This window comes from Moschus berezovskii, chromosome 9 (genome assembly GCF_049115385.1).
Source record: "Moschus berezovskii isolate FMDL1 chromosome 9, NW_MosBer_1.0, whole genome shotgun sequence".
NCBI lineage: Eukaryota > Metazoa > Chordata > Mammalia > Artiodactyla > Moschidae > Moschus > Moschus berezovskii.
The window spans coordinates 94,458,443-94,474,128 of NC_142468.1; the positions used below are offsets into that span (position 1 = coordinate 94,458,443).

At 46.7% G+C, this 15,686-nt stretch overlaps 1 protein-coding gene across 1 annotated transcript in view; it reads right to left on the reverse strand.

The window, feature by feature from the left end:
• Nucleotides 1–456: 456 nt before the first annotated feature.
• CELF6 (CUGBP Elav-like family member 6) overlaps nt 457–15,686 on the reverse strand; it is a 31,056-nt gene continuing 15,826 nt past the window's right edge. Inside the window, exons 4-13 of the mRNA XM_055436741.2 lie at nt 5,414–5,542; nt 5,232–5,311; nt 4,928–5,071; nt 4,678–4,810; nt 4,433–4,579; nt 4,160–4,222; nt 3,826–3,906; nt 3,596–3,739; nt 2,886–3,040; nt 457–2,068 (exon numbers count right to left, since the gene is read on the reverse strand). Of these exons, the coding sequence (XP_055292716.1) occupies nt 2,913–3,040; nt 3,596–3,739; nt 3,826–3,906; nt 4,160–4,222; nt 4,433–4,579; nt 4,678–4,810; nt 4,928–5,071; nt 5,232–5,311; nt 5,414–5,542 (1,049 nt within the window). The 3' untranslated portion in view covers nt 457–2,068; nt 2,886–2,912. The remainder of the gene's footprint in view (nt 2,069–2,885; nt 3,041–3,595; nt 3,740–3,825; nt 3,907–4,159; nt 4,223–4,432; nt 4,580–4,677; nt 4,811–4,927; nt 5,072–5,231; nt 5,312–5,413; nt 5,543–15,686) is intronic.

Here is a 15,686-nt window from a genome sequence, read left to right on the forward strand (position 1 = left end):
AAATTATTTGTTGGCATATATGGCTTTTGAACTGTGGTGTTGGAGAAGACTCTTGAGATTCCCTTGGACTGAAAGGAGATCCAACCAGTTCATTCTAAAGGAGATCAATCCTGGGTGTTCACTGGAGGGACTGATGCTAAAGCTGAAACTCCAATACTTTGGCCACCTCATGCGAAGAGTTGACTCACTGGAAAAGACTCTGATGCTGGGAAAGATTGGGGGTGGGAGAAGGAGACGACAGAGAGTGAGATGGCTGGATGGCATCACTGACTCGATGGACATGAGTTTGAGTGAACTCCGGGAGTTGATGATGGACAGGGAGGCCTGGCGTGCTGTGATTCATGGGGTCGCAAAGAGTCGGACACGACTGAGCGACTGAACTAAACTGATGGCATCTTAACTGGTAACGTTAGTTTTCATCCCATTCCCTCCAAAAACGAGTCAAAGACAAAGGAACAGGTGGGAACAAGTTTTCTTAGAAACTCTTATGAAGGAGGAACTCTCCCCCCGCCATGTCCTTCATTGTCTGATTTGACATCAGATTAGAGGCCTCCAGCCTCAGTAACATCTGGGGACCAGAGTGCCCACCACACAGCTGGGGCCCCAGACTAGTCTGATCCAGGTGTGTGGGGCGGAGCAAAGATTATCCTCCTAGGAACAGTATGTGCAAGGCCCTATGGGCCCAGGAAAGGCTGACCAAGGCAAGGTGAGTCATGGTGTTCTAAGCCGAAACTTTTGCCCATCTCACAGAAGCAGGCAGGAAGCACCACCATCGATCAGCTTTATATGGCACCCACTGGATACACAGACAGACAAAGACAGACAGACAGAGCACACACCACTTCTAAGCTGAACACTGCTCACCATCTAGAAGCACCTCGGATAAGCACATGTGAGACACTCTTGCATAGGAAAGATGTAGTTTTTAAAGGAATGAAGAAGTATTTTGGCAAAACATCTACTTCCCTCCCAGGTCCTGGGTAAAGAGGGACCTCTAAATTCTGAAGCTTCTACAATATTGAAAATTATCCCCTTCTCTCAATGGCAGTATATACAGTAGCGAATCTTCCAAGTCTGTAGTCACAGCCCTCTATATATATCCTGAATCTACTTTACAGGTGGGTAGACTTAGAGACAGAAGGTGGTCTGGAACAAGGGGACACTGGGGCTGGCTCAAGGTGAGGGGAAACAGGAGGTGTCTCACCTCAGCCAAAGGCAGGGCCTCTGTCTATCTGGACAGGGAAGGGAAAGACTGGGGTGGTCCAAACTCCCTTTCATCCTAACTGGGGAAGCAGAGGCTCCACGGGAAAGGCTATCAAGAAGGAAAGGCAGGTTCCCACTCCTGCTAGCTTAAGAGGCCTTTCAGGGTGGCAAGGACCAGGGCAGGCCAAAGCTCCTCATCAAGGCTTGTTCAGGGATGCTCTCTGAGTTTGGGGGCTGTGGGCTCACTGCCTTCTATAACTCTCTTGTTACCTGCTTAGGAACACAGACCTCAAGTCCTTAATTATTTTAAAAGGTGTTGGGGTGGGGTTGGGAGGTTAAGAGGGAATGAGACACAGAATAATCTTTCCACAGCCTTCCTCTGCCTAGGCTGGGGCCTTCAAGGGTCTTCTTCACCCTGTCTCCTAGGGATATTTAAAGGCAGCTTTTATTAGACTCTATACCGTTTCTTTTGTTTCTCTTGTGACTTTTTTTTTTTTGTTTTTTTCTTTGTTTTAATTTTTATATATATATATATATTCTTAAAAAAGCAATAGTCCTTTGGTCCCTAAACTCTAAGGAATGATATGATTTTGAAAGAAGTAGATCTGGGCTTCCCTTTGGAGAAGCCCTTGGCACCCCCTAGGCCATCTGCTGGATCCCCTCCCTAGACAGTCACTCAGCCAGCCCCAGCTGCCTTGCCAGTCTGAGCTCTGCATCACAGGTACAGAACAACCCACTTGATGAAAACAATCCTTAAAGCGGCCTGAGCCCAGGCGTTGGCCTAGGGTCCGCCTCCATCTGCGGCTGCTCCTTCAAGAAGGGCTGCTCAAGCATTTCTGTGCTTCTCTTTTCCTTTCTTCTCACTCTTCAGTTTCCAGTGTTGGGTATTAATTGATAAGGAGAAAGAAAGGAGAAAAAGAAAAATGTCACTCTGGAGAGCAAGACAGAAAGAGCAACTTGCCCCATCTGTGACATCTCAGGTGAGTGGCTGGACCCTGGAGCCAGACTCTGGGTACTGGGCAGATCACCATGAGCCAGCACCCCCTCCCGAGGGCTCCCTGGAGGACAGTTCAATTGAAGGAGGGCCTTGTGAACCTTCTGAGACAGCAAATCCCTAAAAGTCACAGGCAGCTGGCTTTGCCAGAAATCTGAGAGAGCTTGTCACCTTCCCCCCATCACCACCAGGCCCCGTAAATCTTCAGGGTATGTGCTTCTCTCCTCATCTCCATGTTCACTGCCATCATCCCAGCCCTGACATCCTGTCCTTTCTTTGCTTAAACTCTTCGGTGATTCTCTACCATCTTCAGGATAAATTCCAAACTCATGGTCTTTAAGACTCTTCACGAGCTGACACAAACCTTCTTTTCTTGTCTCATTCTCCACCTCTCTGCCCTCCCTACACAGGTCCCCATGACTATCTCTGGCATGGAACAAGCTGGTTGGATCTTACTGTAATTGTCTCTCCCAGGCTGTGGGGACAGGAATGATGTCAAATTTATCTCAGTGCATAGATGGAAGGAAAAAAACAGCCCCAAACTGAGGATTCCTCCTAACTCCTGGCTCTTCTCACCCAGATTTTCAGAGGTGAGGGCCCTCAACATCCCAAAAGGAAGAGCAAAGCATTCCTTTTGTACTCAGGATGCACTCAGGATGCATCTGCCTGGGGTCCACGAAGGACTCACCTTTCATGGTTGGTCAGTAAGAGCAGATCAGTAAGGCCGGTTAGCATCCTTGGGCCTCTTCAGCTGAACCTTGAGCCTCTTCATGCCAATCTGAAAGCCATTCATGGCCTGAATAGCTGTCTGGGCACTGGTTGGATTGTCAAAGCTAACAAACCCTGGAGGGTATGTGCAGAGAGGTTAGCTGGGAACTCTGCCTAGCCTCTTCTCCTCACCCCGCTTAGGCCAATTCCATCAATCATGTACTCCTCCATGTTTGCATGTGCACACACACACACGGACACAGGCTCATACAGACATGGACAAGTGACCTGAATTTCCTGTGATTCTTGGAAGGACAGGAGGTAATTCTGAGTGTGTGTGTCAGGTGGCAGGTGTTTCTCTGTTTTTTCCTGGCATGGAAAAAGCGTTTTCCCTCCACAGCTCCCATTCTGATCCTCCGAATTGCAGTTGCAGTTGGAGGGGATCTCTGACTCCAGACACCCCTATCCACTTGCCCTGGCCAGATTCTGAAGCCTAACCTGGTTGAAGATCTAACAGACACCTGACCGTCCCAGCTGAACCTGATATAGACTTGTTCCTGGTCTGGGACCCTGCTGAGTGCTATACACTCAGTTTCTAGGAATCATTGACTTCTGGAGGCGCAAACTTAGAGTTTGTAGGGAGCCTCGTAATTAGGAGAGGGAGAGGTCCACGGATGGGGCTCAACTCACCAAAACACTTGCTCTGGTTTGTGGCACGATCCACAAAGACTTTGGCAGAGACAACGGCTCCAAAGGGCAGGAATGTCTGGATGAGTTCTGCATCACCAAACTCCTGAGGCAGGTGATAGATGAAGAGGTTACAGCCTTCGGGGCCTGGAGGAACAGCGGCAGGCTGGTTCAGGGGAGGAGTCCTAAGTCCAGCCCCACCAGGCCCTGATCTCCAGACCGCTGTCCCTCACCTTCTCTTTGCTGCTGGGGCAAGGCTGAAGGCTGCTGGGGAAAAGTTGTGCTCACTGGGGCATAGGCCGACGGATAGGCTGCTGGAGACAGAGGTGGGAGCGGGCAGTGACCCCCAGGAGCCATCCCCCAAGCAGGACCCCATCTGCTTGGCCACTTTTGACCAATTCAACCGGTCCACCCCTAGAAAGGTCGTTCTGGCTCCAAGGGTGAGGGAATGGAGGGTCGACTCCTCAGAACAGAGCATAACCTCCCCCCTCCCCCGCACCCCACAAATCTCCCTGTTACTTTCTGGGGCCCTTCAAACCTCCCAGGCCGCGTAGCGCCAAGTGAAACCTGCGTAGTGGTGCATCCCAGCATAGGCCTGCTGCAGGGGGTCAGCCACGCCGGGACTCTGGGCTGGGGAGAGAGGGGTGCAAGACCCAAAATGAAGGTGGGCTGACAGGCAGGGCCAGGTGAGAATTCAGGGAGTGTGGAGGGAGGCGATGAGAGGCAGCGGGAAGGAGGAGTCTCTTAGGGAGGCCAGGCCTTGCCACCACCATCCCCCAGCCCCCACTCCCCGCTCCCCACTCCGTTTGGGGGGAGATTTGGGCGGAATGGGGGGCCCACCTGGGTAAGGAGAGAGCCCGTTATTGTAGAGACTGTCCGAGCCTGGTTGCCCGTTGGTCTGGGGAGTCAGGGGACCGAATCCATTGACGCCGATGGGCGCCGGGAGACCCGGAAGCGTGCCCGGGCCTCCGCCGGGCGGGGAGTTGGCTGCAGGTGGCGAGGAGGTGGGAAAGTCTGGTCACCGCCCTACGCTCGCTCCGCCCTGGCCCCAGCCCCGCCCCAGCCCCGCCCGCTGCGCGCAGTACCTGCCGCGGGCAAGAGCGGCGCTGCTACCAGGCTGAAGGCCGCCACGTGCTGCATCTGTGCAGCCACTGCCGCCACTGGGCCGAGGCCCGGGCCCTGCGCCGCCGCCAGCAGGGCCGCCTGGTGCTGCAGGATCTTTGGGAGGGAAGAAGGACAAGTGTGGAGGACCCAGTGGCGGGCAGCTGCTCGGGCTCCCTAGCCCCCGCCTGGCTCACTCGCTGCGCCCGGTGTTCTCCAGGACCAGGCACCTACCGCGGTGGTATAGGCTCCGCAGGCCCCGAGCGGCAGCGGCGCCGGGTGGAAGGCGCCCAGCTGGCCCGCCATTTGCTGCATCCGCCGCAGTGCGCGCTCGCGGTCCGTGTCTGCCAGCTTGACCACGAGGCTGGACGAGGCGCCCTGGGTAAGACAGAGGAGGCTGCAAAGACCGGTCTAACCCTCAGCTCCAGCTCTGGGCCCAGTGCCTTGCTCATCATCAGGCCCTTTTCCCGGGTTTGTGGGGAGAAGCAGCCAGTCCCCACCCCACTGGCCTCGCCCTGGCCCCGGCGCCCGCCCTTACCGCCATTGTCCGGCTGCCGTGCAGACTCTGGATGGCTGCCTGAGCTTCCCCTTGACTCCCGAACTTCACAAAGGCACAGCCTGGGGCAGGATAGAGGTGGCTCAGGTCACAGAGGCCAAAGGGTCCTGTGGTCCAGAGTGAGGCAGGGGTCATCAGGAAATTCAGGGGTCAGCTCAAGTCACCTTTACTAGTGCCATCAGGGCTCCGCAAGACGGTGCACTCCTCGATGTGGCCGAAGGGCTGGAATAGGCGTCTGACGTCCTCCTCACCCTGCTGCTTGCCCAGCATACCCACAAACAGCTTTCGGTCCTCTGGGGACAAATCCAGGAGTCACCTGGGAACCCTAAGTCCTCTTGGACTCTGCAGAGGAACAGAGGAGCCTAGGAAGGGAGCTAACCACGGTCTAGCTCTGGGAAGAAGAGGAGGAAAATGAGACGGCCCTACCCTTTGGGCCCACAAGGTTGGGTTTCTTTGAGGGGCAGGATGACCTTCAGATGGATCTGGAGGAAAGGAACTCATGATTTCCATCAGGAAAACCCGAGTCCTGGAAAAACTCCGACTCATGGCTGCTGTTGTGGGAAGTGAGTCAGTCCATATTTTTTTGTTGGATAAAGCCCTACATGCATCATTTTTTGTTTGACCTTTATGTTCTTAGAGTTTGGGAAATGCTGTTTTGGACCATTTCAGCCCTATTAAGGGAGAGAGTCCTAGAGGAGTCCAAGTATTCATACTGGGTCTGGAGGAGATAAGTACACCCTAAGGAGAAGCCTGCTGGCAATGACTGGAATCAAGGAAAATTCTGGATCAAAAAACAAAAAACAGCACAGAAACAGTTGTCTCATTGTACTGCTGCATCCCCAGACTCTTGATCACTGGAATGATGAACCCCCACTGCCAGCTCCAAACTCAACCTGGGTGCCCCTCCCAAAGGCCTAAAGAGGAAGGGAAGCTTGGGTTCCTAATCCTCCAACATTGGCATTTTCCCCACTACACTTCCTGAACCTGTGACCCCTTTCCTTACTTCCCTTACTTCTCCCTGAGCCCACAAGGCCCTCCCTGAACCCTGCTGCCTCCTCCCTGACTTCCCCTGTTTTCCTGCCTTGATCTCTCCCTTGGTGTTCATGCTATGGGAGAAAAATTTCTGCCTGAACATCCAGTAGCCACCTGAGAATCCTCCTCTGTGTCCTCGCTTCCTATGAGAGTGGTAGAGATGCCAGGAAAAGGGCTGCAGGCTGGGTCTGTGCCCTTGAAGAAAGCTGCAGAACTGGAGCTGGCAGGACTTAGATACACATCCAGCAAGAGCACTATCCAGGAGTCCAGCTCATAGGTCCTGCTGTCAAAGCCCCTCTCATTTCTGTACCAGGGTAAGTCTGAATTTGAGAGGGGGCTTCATCAGGGTGATACAAGTTGGAAGAGAAGGACTGGGTGGGAATATGGCTTCAGGCTCCACCTTTGAGATCCTGGAGCCCAAGAAAATCCATCCCAAACTCCTTTCTCTTTGGCCAGCTTGGCTAGGCTGTTGGGATCCTTGGATCCTGAGTGCAGAGGAAACGAAGGTTGTAGACTGAAGCGTGGGTGACAGTGGAAAAGAAGAACAGATTGATCAAAATTAGCAGTGGAGGGAATCTCCGACAAGGAGATTATGTGTGTGTCCATATTCACCTGGATGGTGTAGGGTTCAGCCTAGGCGGCCCTGAATACCATGTTATCTGTCATCTGCCTGTCAATGCTGTGTCTGTATGAAGGGCAAGGGCTGCAGTTTATATGGGACAGAATATGTTTAAGCAGAACCCTTCCCTCTGTCCAGAGGGTTACTGCCCAGAAATCCTGATGGGGAAGGGATAGATAATGTACTTGTGGCCAGAATTCGAGTGGAGGTACCAACCTTCTGCGGTAAGAATACAAACCAGTGAGTGTACTTCACTCCTGGGTGTGTTAGCCACAGAAGAGTGCCCTTGGGATGGATCACTAATTTCCTAACCTTTTTAAAAAGCTGTGAAATCCATCAACAAAAAGATCAGGATGAAGCTCAAAATATAAGAGAAAAGTAGAACTGTTTGGAGTAAAGCCAGAAAAATGGGAGGAGGGCTGGAGTTTCTCTTGCTTCATCTTCCCTTGGTTCTCCCGAGAAAGGACTCCAAGGAAAGTCCTTTGTAAACCACTGACCTAAAAGACAGAACATATAATTCCACATTGTATATGAAGAGGGATCTGAGATTATTCTGTTCAGGAACCTGAGAAGACAGGAATGGTCTTTGATGATTCTGTTGACTAATCTGATGGTGGTTTTGCCTTGACATTGGAAGACAGACCCTATCTGGTGAAGGAATCAAACCCTCTGAGATTATTATTGTTCTGAACTATGGAACTAAAGTATGCCCATGCATCTACAGGAGGCCCAGGAGGGGCTGGAGAAGATCCTGGGGTCTTCAGAGTCCCAGGGCTTCATAATGTCCTAACTCGCGGTACAGTTGTGACATTGGGTAGCATCTGCAAGATGATGATAGCACCCAGGTAAGCTGTAATGCCACATGAAACAGCATCCAGCTAGCCCTAGTTAGGAAGAAAGGTGTCATGGCTGAGAAGGTGCCCCCAGGACAGAAAAGAGGTTTGTGTGGATGGTGGTCCAATCCTTCATCTGCTATTACTCCTGTTGCTCTTTTCTGATGGTGGTGGTCAGTTACAGCTCATGTCAAAGACCATGAAATTCTCTGATCCTTCTTTTCCAATGAGAGTCTCCCAAATTAAAATTTTCCATTTCCATGACAGGGCACTGACCCTGTGGTTCTGAGCTACTGGGTTGTACAGAATTTGAAATTGAAATGAGTTTGGGCCATGGGCTGGTCTCTATGCTGCACATTGCACAGGTGTCACCTTAAATCCTAGTGTCCTCTTTGACCCTTTTTAGGAACCTTGATGGTGTTGACAGGAGAATGATCTGGGTCACAGTACGTATTAGCATCAGATGATCTGGAAATGGTGGGATAAGTTTCTTAAGAGATCTGGTCAAAGAGAATTACAAGCTGGCCCCCTGAGAGTAGCCCTCAAATGCACATCCCTGAAGATTTTGAGGACAGGCATGCTCCTGGAGAGACGGTGATGACAAGACTTAGCCCAGAAAATTCAGTACCCTCTAGGTTGAACTATACCATTTCGGTGAAAAAGAAGATTCTGTAAGAGGTAGGTCAGAAATGTCTGAGTAAAAGCATGCCATGAGTGGTGGGCAGGTCTGTAGAAAGATGGAAATATTGGACAGGGAGGCCTAACTTTCCTGGAGTGGATGGAATTAGAAGATAGGATCAGTGTGGAGTTGAGACATAGTTGGAAAGAGACACAGTTGAATAGTATAACTGCCTTTTCATGATGCAACCAATGTGTGCTCCTTGCTTTTCTATCAATGCTTTTTGAACCCAACCAAGTTGTTTGGACCCTAGAGATTCATCTCCATAAAGCTACCTTGTACAGCTGGTCATACAGGAATTCTGAAGTAGCAAATGATGGGGTTGAAAGCCCAGAGTTAGAGTCAGTCCCTCCATCTTCTTCAGGAAGGATATCAAAACACTGCTCTAGAAAGAAGGCTCCACCTCAAGTTAGTCCTAAGGAATTATTGAGGTGCCCAAGTTTCTGGCTTCTAGGCCCCTCACAGCCAGCCACTCACTTCCATGTTGGTGAGATATCATGATTGTAGAAACAATGCAGGGACAAAGTTTCAACATTAGGGTACTAACCACCAAATGCATCCTAAAATTACCAGTCCAACTTTCCATCCAACTACCAACTCAGGAGATCCTGCTGATGGCAGCCTTTGATGCCCTGATGTTCTTAGTAATGACTGCAGCATAATGACCTAGCCAAGGAAGACTAGGAAATGAGTCAAGGAAATATCCAGGGGAAACAAAGTCTTCTGATCAGATCTAATGAGTATCAGGGAGGGTGTTAATTCCAAAAGAAAACAAATTCAGCAAAGTTCCACTATAAAAAAATCAACAAAATAATCAGGGCTTCCCTGGTGGCTCAGTGGTGAAGAATACACATGCCAGTGCAGGAAACACAAGTTCAATCCCTGGTCCAGGAAGATCCCATGTGCCATGGAGCGACTAAGCCCATGCACCCCAACTGCTCCACAACTACTGAACCTGTCCTGTAGAACCCAGGAACCCCAACTACTAAGCCCGCATGCCGAAACTACTGAAGCCCACACACCCTAGAGCCTGTGTCCTGCAACAAGTGAAGCCACTGCAATGAGAAAACCACACACGACTAGAGAGTAGCCCCCGTTCACTGCAACTAGAGAATAGCCTGTGCAGCAATGAAGGCAGCCAAAAATAAATAAAATTTAAAAAAATCCGTTGTGCTTCTATACACTTGCAATGAACAATCTGAAAACAAAACTGAGAAAACTATTCCACTTAGCATCAAAACAAATAAAATACTTAGGAATAAATTTAAACAAAGATGCCAAAGAACTTGTACCCTGAAAACTATAAAACACTGCTGAAGGAAACTGGAGGACATCTTTTGTTCGAGAATTGAAAGACTTAATATTGTTAGATGTAAGTATTACCCAAAGCAATCTGCAGATTTAATGTAATCCCTATCAAAATTCCTATGGCATTTTTTAAAGAAATAGAAAAATCAATCCTAAAATTTATATGGAATCTCAAAATACCATGAATAGCCAAATAATCTTGGGGGAGAAAGAATGTTGGAGGTCTCGGAATACCTGATTTCAAAACTCATTACAAAACTATAGTAATCAAAGTATGGTACTGGCATAGAGACATTTAGAACAATGGAGAGGAACAGAAAGGCCAGAAATAAGCCCTCACATACATGGTCAAATGATTTTTGACTAGAGTTCCAGTCTTTTCAACAAATGGTGCTGAGAAAACTGGACATCTACATATAAAGGAATGAAGTTGAACCTTTATCTTGCACTGTATACAAAAATTAAATGAAAATGAATCCAAGACATAAACATAAAAGCTAAAATGATAAAGCTCCTGGAAGAAACGGGGAAACCTTCATGACCTTGCATTTGGCATTGATTTCTTGAATATGACACCAAAAGCACAGGCAATAAAAGCAAGAATAGAAATTTTGGACTATGTCAAATTTTAAAACTACTCTGCATCAAAAGACACAGAGTGAAGAGGCAACCTACAGAATGGGAGAAAATATTTGCAAACCGTATATCTGATAAGAGTTTAAGATCCAGAATATACAAAGAGTTCCTATGATTCAGTGGTAACAAAATAATTCAATTTTTAAAAATGAGCAAAGGATCTGAATAGACATTTCTTCAAAGAAGATACACAATGGCTAGCAAGTATATGAAAAGATGCCCAACACCACTAATAGTTAAGGAAGTGCAAATCAAAACCACAATGAGATATCAACTCATACCCATTAGGATAAGTGTTATTTAAAAAAGGAAGAAGATGCGTGTTGGCAAGGATGTGGAGAAATTGGGACCCTTGTGAACTATTGTTTATGTATGTGTGCTAATGTAAAAGGGTACAGCCATAATGAAAAACAGTGTGGCAGTTCCTCAAAAAATTAAAACTAGAATTACCATACTACCTAGCAATACCAGTCCTGGGTATATATCCAAACAATTGAAAGCAGAGTCTCAAAGAGGTATTTATACACTCATGTTCACTGTAGCATTATCCACAATGGTCAAAAAGTAGAAGCAACCCAAATGTCTATCAACCAATGAATGGATGAGCAAAATGTGGTGTATACACACAATGGAATATTATTCAGTTTTTTAAAGGAAAGAGATTCTGATACATGCTGCAACATGGATGAGAATTGAAGACTCTAGGTGATATAAGCCAGTCACAGAAAGACATATACTGTATGATTTCACTTATGTGAGGTATCTAGATTAGTAAAACTCATAGAGGCAGAAAGAATGGTGGTTGCCAGGGGCTAGAGGGAGGGAGAAATGGAACTTGTTGTTTAATCTGAACAGAGTCTGAGTTTTATATGATGAAAAAGTTCTGGACTTTGCACAGCAAAGTGAATGTTGCTATAACAGTACTGAATTATATTCTTAACAGTGGTAAAAAGAATAAAGATTATGTTATGTCTCTTTTGCTGCTGCTAAGCTGCTAAGTCACTTCAGTCGTGTCCGACTCTGTGTGACCCCATAGACGGAAGCCCACCAGGCTCCCCCGTCCCTGGGATTCTCCAGGAAAGAACACTGGAGTGGGTTGCCATTTCCTTCTCCAATGTGTGAAAGTGAAAAGTGAAAGTGAAGTCGCTCAGTCGTGTCCGACCCTTAGTGACCCCATGGACTGCAGCCTACCAGGCTCCTCCATCCATGGGATTTTCTAGGCAAGAGTACTGGAGTGGCTTGCCATTGCCTTCTCCATGTGTCTCTTTTCTGTTCAGTTCAGTCGCTCAGTCATGTCCAACTCTTTGCGACCCTATGAATCACAGCATGCCAGGCCTCCCTGTCCATCACCAACTCCCAGAGTTCACTCACACTCATGTCCATCGAGTCGGTGATACCATCCAGCCATCTCATTCTCTGTCGTCCCCGTCTCCTCCCACCCCCAATTCTTCCTAGCACCAGACTCTTTTCCAGTGAGTCAACTCGATGCATGAGGTGGCCAAAGTATAGGAGTTTCAGCTTTAGCATCAGTCCTTCCAATGAACACCCAGAATTGATCTCCTTTAGAATGAACTGGTTGGATCTCCTTGCAGTCCAAGGGACTCTTAAGAGTCTTCTGCAGCACCACAGTTCAAAAGCATCAATTCTTTGGCGATCAGCTTTCTTCACAGTCCAACTCTCACATCCATACATGACCACGGGAAAAACCATAGCCTTGACTAGACGGACCTTGGTTGGCAAAGTAATGTCTCTGCTTTTTAATATGCTATCTAGGTTGGTCATAACTTTCCTTCCAAGGAGTAAGCGTCTTTTAATCTCCTGGCTGCAATCAGCATCCACAGTGATTTTGGAGCCCAAAAAAATAAAGTCTGACCCTGTTTCCACTGTTTCCCCATCTATTTCCCATTTACCCCCGCTTAAAAAAATATACAGTGAAGGAGGAGGCCTGAAAAATAGGGACTTAGACCAAGAAAGAACAGAGACTCCACCGTTTCTTCATCCTTATCAAGAGAGCCAGGAGGCAAGTGAGAAAGCCTGGGCCTTCAAGTTCCCTTAAGAGAGAAGATCTCAGCCTCTGGAGATGGATTTTTCTCTTCCGGAATAAATGAATAGTGTGGAACTTGGCTGCAGAATTTATGGGAACTGGCATACATTAAACTATTGTATATTTGTACAAACATATACATAGGGCTGGCATACATTTAAAAGTTATTGTGGGATGTCCCTGGTATCTCAGTGGTAAAGAATCTGCCTGCCAGTGCAGGAGACACAGGTTTCATCCCTGGTCAGGGAAGATTGCCACATGCTGTAGATCAACTAAGCCCTCACCTACTGAGCCTGCGCCCTCTAGAGCATGTGCTCCACAAAAAGAGAAGCTGTTTGCACCCTGTGCACTAGAGAGCGGCCCTCACTTGCTGCAACTGCAGAACAGCGATGAAGACTCAGCACAACCGAAAATAAATAAATACTTAAAAAAAAAAAGACTGTGCCTTCCAATGAAGGGGGATGTGGGTTCAATCCCTGGTCAGGGAAGTAAGGTCCCACATGCTGTAGGGTGTGGCCAAAAAAGTTTTTTAAAACGCAGCTGTAATGTAGTCCATGAAGACTTGGATGCACTCCAAGTGTCACCAATGCTACCAGAGATGGCCGTGGAAGAAGAGGACCCCAGAATTATGTTCATGAGACGGGTCTGAGCATGGTTATACGGAGAGTCTTATGATCATTCAGATTCATAGGGAGCTGTTTAGTCTCAGAACAAATGGGTAGTTTCAAGAACAATGATGTTGTAGGTAATGTTATAGTGGAAAGAAGACAGAACATCTCTGCATCTTTCCAAGCTATTATGAAAAATGTTTGTTTGTTTTTTTTTTTTTGGTGTTTGCAGTTTTATTTAGCTATTTGAAAATCACATTGTTTCCTGATTCTTTAAAATAGATTTGAGCTTGTATTAAACATTACCATGCTTACTGTTAACTATACTTGCATGTTTTCAACTGTTTCTAAACTGCAAAAATAGATTTTAATTTCTTCTAGTTTGCTTTAAACATTTTTTTCAATGAAAACAATTCTACTTCTATTCAGGCTTTCCCCTGCTGTGCTAACAATCTGATTTCTACAACATTGGCTGGAAGTGAAAATAAAACAGACCTGCAATAGAAGTTGTAAAAAAATAAAGTAAAATATAGGTTATTTCAACCACAATCATCATGTCTATTGATTAAAAATAATAGTAATACTACTGTGTTGTATTGGCATCAAAATTCAAGAGATAGAATGTGAAGTGACTATTTTTGTCAAAAAGCTCATGCATATGTACATAGTAGAATACTCTTGTATGGCAGAGGGAAAATGGAAGTCTTTGGGCCAAAGAAGCAAGCTTGATAGGTTTGGTTAGGCTGTCACAGTGCTGGTTCACTTTTAAAAATGGAATTAGCTACCAACATTTAATATATTAAAGGGGAAACATTTAATTAAATCATGACAGTCTCAACCGTTTAGGGTTACTTACCTGGCTCCTATAGCATTTGAGTTAGTGATCCCGGTTTTATGGGAAGAAAAAGCTAATAATCTCTTCCAAAAAAAAATGACAAAGTTTTGGAGGATTATATTGGCCTTGATACCCCTTAGATTATGTCTGCATTGATACCAGTATTTTTGTCAGATATAAAAGTCATTAATCATCTGTATACAAAGGATTTAATTTCAGGAATAATTTAAAAATATGCAAGCTCACAGGCTTACCTATATCAGGACAGGTATGATCATTAGCTGTGAAGGTTTATAGAATGTTTGGGATCACAGAGATAAGATTTGAATGGGACAAGCTGTCCTACATTGGCGTCAAATGTTATGTTTCAAAATCAAATTCAATACCATTTTTAAAATTGTGTTTCTAAAGCATTAATTTGTGTTAAAATTCAGCAGAGAGCTTCTGAAGAGATATACAATAGCATTGAAGAGAAGGAGCACATTTTGATTAGTATCTAACAGATCAGTTAATAGTAAAATACTTCAGTTTCAGTTCACTCGCTAAATCATGTCCGACTCTTTGCACCCCCATGGACTGCTGCATGCCAGGCTTCCCTGTCCATCACCAGCTCCTGAAGCCTGCTCAAACTCATGTCCATCCAACCATCTCATCCTCTGTCATCCCCTTCTCCTCCTGCCTTCAATCTTTCCCAGCATCAGGGTCTTTTCCAATTTTACTGGAAAAGTAAAATATTTATAAAAACCCAACTGTTCTGCAATACTTAATACATATGCCTCCTCTCTCCCAGCTGTGTATCAGGGAACATTTGGTGACTTTGAGTGGGAACAGGAAGGAATTGAGAGATCTGGTCATCCAAAACTGCAAGAAGGATTATCCATAGATGCCTTTGGAATATATGCTCCTTAAAAGCCATCTCTTGTCAAGAAATATCTATGTTAAACATGACTACTAAAGGGCTTCCCTGGTGACTCAGATGGTAAAGAATCCTCCTGCAATGCAGGAGACCTGAGTTTGACCCCTGGGTGGGGATGATCCCCCAGAGAAGGGAATAGCTACCCACGCCAGTATTCTTGCCTGGAGAATCCCCATGGACAGAGGAGCCTGGAGGGCTACAGTCCATAGGGTCACAAAAAATTGGACATGATTGGGTCACTAAAACTTTCACTATTTTTCTTTTTAAAATTATGAATCCTACTGCCAGGCAGACCTCTTTTCAGCTACATTTGCTTTTCCTGCTCTCGAGCTGCTCAGAATCTGAACAGGTGTAGAGGTGAAATGCCATATGTACAGAATTTGTCAGTGATATTACACATGAAAAACTTGTACAAAAAAGAGGAGGAAAATTATAAAACTCACAGTGATGCCACTGCTAGGGGCCCAGATGACCAAGACATCTGGACAAGGCTAAGCAGAAGCATTATTGGTGTGGAGGTCTCCTTTGGGCAGTGGCCCTCATCCTGGTAAGATGCGTTAGGCTCCAAGCAACAAGTTTTTCCCTGGTGTCCTGGATTCAGTTCCTGAACCAGACTCCAAGTTGCATCGTGTTCTTCTGAGCCCTGCACGTGTGCTTCTGTCTGCCTGACGTACTTGTTCCCTTGCGCCTCCTTTTTCTGTTTGGCTACTTCTTGTTCCCCCTGGAGGTCTCAGCTTAAATACTGTTACCTCTGGGAGCCCACCTCGACCTCCGAGACTGAGTTAGGTGCCCCATGTTTGTGTCCCCACAGCCCCCAGGACTTGAAAAACACTGATCACCCTGAATAATAGCTTCCTTTACTGTTTATATCCCCTTATAGCTCCAGAGCTCCATGAGGCCAGGAGGCAGGTTTGCCTTGCATTCCTA